Below are 5,871 nucleotides of genomic sequence, written 5' to 3' on the forward strand. Positions count from 1 at the left end.
CTAACAATTGCAAAAGGATATTAGGAATAATTGAAGATTGTGACTAAATTGTCTTTGAATTGTAAATTGGTCAGTCATCACCAATGTTAGGTAAATTGGAACCAGTGTGTATTTGCCCATAAACATTCACAAATATTCTCAAGTTCACCTTGCATTGGTGTAACATAGACTCTTAATACACTTCAAATTTGGTCCATTTCCATCTAATCCTTTTAGAAACTTCAGAAAAAGAACGTACTGTCACAGGTAATTTTCCATTTAATTATATTCTATTCTACTTGCCTGAAGTTTAATTGAAATTTTAACCTTTTAAATCCATATAATGTGTCTTGCCTTTCCATAATCAGCTAGTTTAATGGAATAAAATGCATATCAAGTGTTCGATAAAATGTCTGAACCACAATTGGTATATTGAAATATCTGAAAGACATAGAAACTGGTAAGTACCAGAGCCACAATGAAGATTATACTAAGATCATAATTTCCCATTTCTTGTTTTGCCTGTCTTTCCATTGAGATCCGCTTCAAACTGGACATAATCTTTGATTTTTGTCATGCTATTCTAGTTTATTCATACAAAATGAATTGGGGTTATAAAAAGAATCCGAGAAATGACACGAAATGCATGTTGTGGGTAAGTATATTTCTAGACAAACCAGTTACACCGGGTCTAGTCTTTTCATAATGAGTTAGTTTAAAGGAATAAATTGAATATCCTGTGTTCGACTCTGATTGGTAAACTGGAAAATATAAGAGCCATAACGAAGATTATACTAAGGTCATAATTCCCACTATCCCAATCAACTATGCTTCAATTCCAAATTACTCGAGTCAGCTATATAATCGTCTGTGTCTATTTTGCTCTATTCAAGTCCATAGTATGTGTCTAGGTGTACATGTTTGAATTAATTAAATGACTTGAAGAGAGACTTGAATTTGCTTTGTATCAATCTTGTGCTACCTGTAACTATATACAGATTACAATGTGCAGAGATGAAGAAGCTTATAAATCAAATCTTTTTATGATATATGACTAATAAAGGTGAAGAAGAGGACGGTGTAGGAGGAAAAAATGGGGGATGATGACATATTACAAGTGTCTTATCTTAGCTTCTATAATTCTATTCTACTTGCCTGATGTTTAATCGAAATTTTTAAGCTTTTGATTCCGTATAATGCGTCTAGCCCTTCCATGATTAGGTAGTTTAATGGAATAAAATGAATTTTACACGTCAACAAGATGTCTGAACTAGAGTCGGCTATAAATTTTCTGTATCTATTTTTCTCTATTCAGGTCCATAGTATGTGTCTAGGTGTACATGTCAGAATGCATGAAATGATTCATCATAGTTAAAAATATTTTTAATGCTACATCAACCTACTTCAACCATTTTACTTTATCCAGGTATGGGACAAATTACCAACTGTATAGAAAAGATGTAAATGACTCGAAGAAAATTGAATTTGCTTTGATTCAATATCCTATGCTACCTGTAACTATATACAGATTACAAATGTGCAGAGATAAAGCTCAGAAATCAAAATTTTTGTATATGACCAATAAAGGTGAAGAAGAGGATGGTGTAGGAGGACAAGAAATGGGGGACGATGACATATGACAAGTGCATTTTGGATCATGTATTGCTTGCTTTCTGTGAAAATCAATTTTACTGCAGAAAACGCAATACCGCCCAAGAGTTACTTCTTCGTCCCCCTCATCGTCATCTTCAGTGTCATCTGGGGTCTCATCTTCAAATTGTTCCACTGCCACAACCTTTCCAGGGTCATATCTGGTGTACGTGAACCGATATCTTGGAAATATCAATTTAAGTAATCTCTCCATATGTTCGTCACAGTATTTCCGCCCTTCCTTGTAAAACAACAGAGGTGCAATGGAGATTGCTGCCCCTACTCCATATCCCACACCTGTAAATATGAACTGCCAATCATAAGAGTCATCTTGCGAAGTCGGTGATGGTGTTGACTCTGGAGCATTGCTGGCGCAAATGCTGAGAGGGAACCCGCATAGGCCTGTGTTTCCTTCAAAGGAATCTGCAGAGAATGTTTGAAATTGATTACTCGATGGGATTCTTCCAACCAAATTGTTAAGTGATAAGTTCAGATATGATAGGAATGTGAGATTTGCAAGCTCGACAGGGATTTTTCCAGATAGCTGGTTTGATGACAGGTCTAGTGATTCAAGCATTTGGAGCTTGCCAGTTGATTTTGGGATTGGTCCCTCAATGGCATTGTGTGAGAGGTTCAGAAGAAAAAGTGAGCTAAGATCCCCGACCGTATCTGGTATCACTCCTTGAAATCTATTTGAAGAGAAATCAATAGATGTGAAGACCCTGAGAATCTTCACAAGCTCCAGCTCCATCCCTTTGATGGTTATTGTCACTGTGTCCTGATAGTAAAAGTTACTTAGCTGGAGGAACTTAAACTGGATATGGTTGCGTCCTGTCTCCACGTAATCATCTGCAACCATCATCCCTCTCCAATTTGAAAAAGCATTCTGCTTTCAACACACCACTGAAGTTGTTGGAAGCTAAATCTATAATCTGGAGATTTTGCCAGCTATTTTGGTTGGACCACAATGAAGACTTCCATTGAATTGATTGGAGCGCAAGACTATGACTCTCAGACTGTATGACTTACTCAACATGCACGGGAAACTGTCAACTAGTCTGTTATTCCCAACATTCAGAACTTCCAACGACTCGCAGTTGACAAGCGATTTTGGCAGCTCCTTTTCTAAGGAGTTGCTACTGAGGTCTAAAGTTTTTAGAGCACAGCCGAATGGAAATGAATCTGGTATAACACCATTGAGTCTGTTCTTCCCTAGATTCAGCACCCCAAGAGTTGTACTATTTTCCAGTAGACATTGTGGTATTGTTCCACTCAAGGCATTGTTAGACAAATCAAGCACTTGAAGATAGCTGGCATTGCATATGGATTCAGGAATTCTTCCAGTGAGGCCATTATTTGCAACTGAGAAAAAGGAAGCAAGAGCAATAGACATTCCAATATCTAGGGGGATGGAATTGGTGAAATTATTCCACGAGTAGTCCACAAAGATGGCAGAAGGAGGTGGAATTGGTAGGTCACCTTCTATACGGTTGGAACGCAAGTCAAAGACTATAAGATTACTGGAACCATTGTAAGGCTGTTCCATGTACTCCAGCTGATTAAAGGAAAGATTCAGGTGAGCGAGAGCTCCATCACCAATTCCCCAAATCCAATTCGGTATTGCCCCCAATATTTTGTTGTCAGAAAGGTCTAAGTGGAACATCCTTGACTGATTTTTAAGATCAGGGAACTTTTGCAACCCACAAGAAGCTAGTTTCAATATGCCCAACTGGGGAAATGTGAAAGAGGTTGATTTACTTGCATCGACAGTCAAGTTATTGTAAGAAAGCTCCAGTCTTGTAAGGTTACTAAGCCTCCCAATGAGGTCTAGTGGCACTCTCCCACTAAATAAGTTGGAAGAAAGTGAGAGGACCTTAAGCCTCTCAACTTCAAACATGGACTTGGGAATCGGTCCATTCAGGTGGTTGTTGCTCAAATCAATTGTATCCAGCAGAGAGGAGGATGCATTGTCAAATTCATTGACTTGGCCAACAAATTGATTGCCATTAAGAAAAAGCTTCTGCAAGGAGGGGAGCTCAAATATATAGGCAGGAAGGGTACCATTGAGTAAATTGTTCCCTAAATTTATGTTAACAAGCTCTGTGAGTCCTTCAAAATGCGCTTTAGACAAGTGACCAGTTAGAAGATTCTGAGAGACGTCTAACTGGGTGAGTTTCTTGGATCTTTGGAAGTATAGGATAGAACCAGTGAAATTGTTCGAGGAGAAGTCCAAATAAACAAGATTTGTAAGGTTTTCCATTGTGGAAGGTATTGGTCCACTGAAATTGCAATTGGAGAGCTCTAACCTGGACAGGTTCTGAAGGTTCGAAATGGACTCTGTTAATGAACCAGAAAAGTTGGTGTAGCTTAGTGATATAGTCCTGAAAGATCCGTTTCGAGGAAAATTCGGAATACTACCACTAAGCATCTTGTTATTTGACAAGTCCAAAATCTCTAAAACTGGTACCTGCAAGATTCTTTTAGGAAATGCTCCTTGCAGATTACAAGAGGCGAGGGTCAAGGTAGTCATGTTCGAGAAATTGGCAAAATATTCAGGAACTGTAGTAGAGAGATTGTTCTGGTCAAGACGGATGATAGAAAGAAATTGAAGCTTAGAAAGTGATTCATCAATAGGGCCTGAAATTTTACAAGTACGCAAGCTCAAGATGGTCAAGTTAAGTAAATATGAAGATAAAGATTGACACCACTCACTCCTCTGAGCTGAAAGATCAACACTATCAAGGTAAAGCTCTCTAAGCTCTCTTGAGTTCTCAATGAAATGTTTCAAATTGGGATTCTCAAGTTTTAGTGGCTGGTCAAAGTCAGGGAAAAGAGTTGAGAGATCAAGAGTAACTAGCCTTCTTAATCTTGATAACATCATTGGAATTTGGCCAACAAAACCAGCATTCGATAAATTCAGGTACTTCAAGTTCGTGAGGTTGTCTATACCAATTGGTATGCCAGCATTGAACCTGTTGTAAGCCAAATTTAGCTTCTCAAGATACCGAAGACTGAAAAGAGCGCTCGAATTCCCAATTCCACCAGAAATTGATTCATTGTCCAGTTCCAAGGCAATCACATGACCAGAGCTATCACATGTCACCCCATCCCAATTGCAACATTCACTTGTGTTCTTGTTCCAACTTGCCAATTTATTTGACAAACTAGAATTATAATGGAGGCTATCCTTCAAATTCCGCAACAATGACTTTTGATCATCAAGACATTGAGAGGAAACCAAGAAAATCTCATTACCTGATAAGATTTGCCAAAAGGGTATCAAGAAAAGCCATAAGAAGTGTAGAATTTTCATTGTGTATATCTGAAAAATGAAGTCTTGGTGGAATTATAACCCATGAAACTTGTTCTTTTTCGACTTTGTGGGTTCCCCCTTGTTCACGTTCTGACTGAAGTGAAGAAGAAGGTAGAAAGAGGTGATTGCAATGAAGCTTGAAGAAGAGAAAAAAAGATAAAATGACACAAGAAATGGTCAAAAGGAAAATAGGAGAAGTGTGCTGGTTGGTTGTTTAATATCTACAGATTGTATGTATTGTTTCTTTCTACGCGTTTTTATGTCGGGCCCATTTATTTATTTGTTGGGTGACTTAGAAGCTACTCTCGTGTATTATCATGTATGAGAAAATATTAATCAAAACCTTGACCTTTTGTATTTGTTTGAATTTATTATTATGATAGTGAGGGGCTTCTAAGCTGGGAGTGGGGTTGGCTATTTACCATTGGATTCTCTCACATGCAATTTCTTTGACCGGTATTATTATTATTTTTTTATTTTAAAATTTCTTGTTAGTCATAGCTGAAATTTCCATGTCTAAATCCTTTTCTCCAACGGTATGCCCGGGGCAGTAGGTATTGGCTACTTTGTACATCAAAGCTTGGATAAATGGAAAGAAATTTATCTCTGTTGAGATTTGAATTACATTTTTTGTGATTTTTATCCATTTAGCTGACCATTAGGCTACTGTGCTCCATGTCTAAATCTGTTAGTCTATGCGGTTTTTATAAAAAGAATATTTTTGTCCTGTTAACCTCTTTCAGTAATAATCATATCAACTACCCAATTGGGAGTAAACTAGGATAGTCTAAATGTCAATATTTGACGGGAAAGTTTATTCAACAACCCCTTGGTTACGTCCTCTTGAAAAATTGATTGCTAGTTTTTTTTTTTTTTTTTTTTTCACTGAAGTTAATGTACGGTATCCCGTATCTTTGCGTTGTTCTCGT

General features: G+C 37.5%; 1 protein-coding gene across 1 annotated transcript; it reads right to left on the reverse strand.

Moving 5' to 3' along the window:
• Window positions 1-1,444: 1,444 nt before the first annotated feature.
• Window positions 1,445-5,104, reverse strand: LOC132056936 (receptor-like protein 33). Its single transcript, XM_059449348.1, is given in 3 exon segments — window positions 1,445-2,512; window positions 2,514-2,584; window positions 2,587-5,104. Coding segments are annotated over 3 exon segments (3,408 nt in total). The 5' UTR covers window positions 4,943-5,104; the 3' UTR covers window positions 1,445-1,531.
• Window positions 5,105-5,871: the final 767 nt, after the last annotated feature.

Source organism: Lycium ferocissimum, chromosome 5 (genome assembly GCF_029784015.1).
Source record: "Lycium ferocissimum isolate CSIRO_LF1 chromosome 5, AGI_CSIRO_Lferr_CH_V1, whole genome shotgun sequence".
NCBI lineage: Eukaryota > Viridiplantae > Streptophyta > Magnoliopsida > Solanales > Solanaceae > Lycium > Lycium ferocissimum.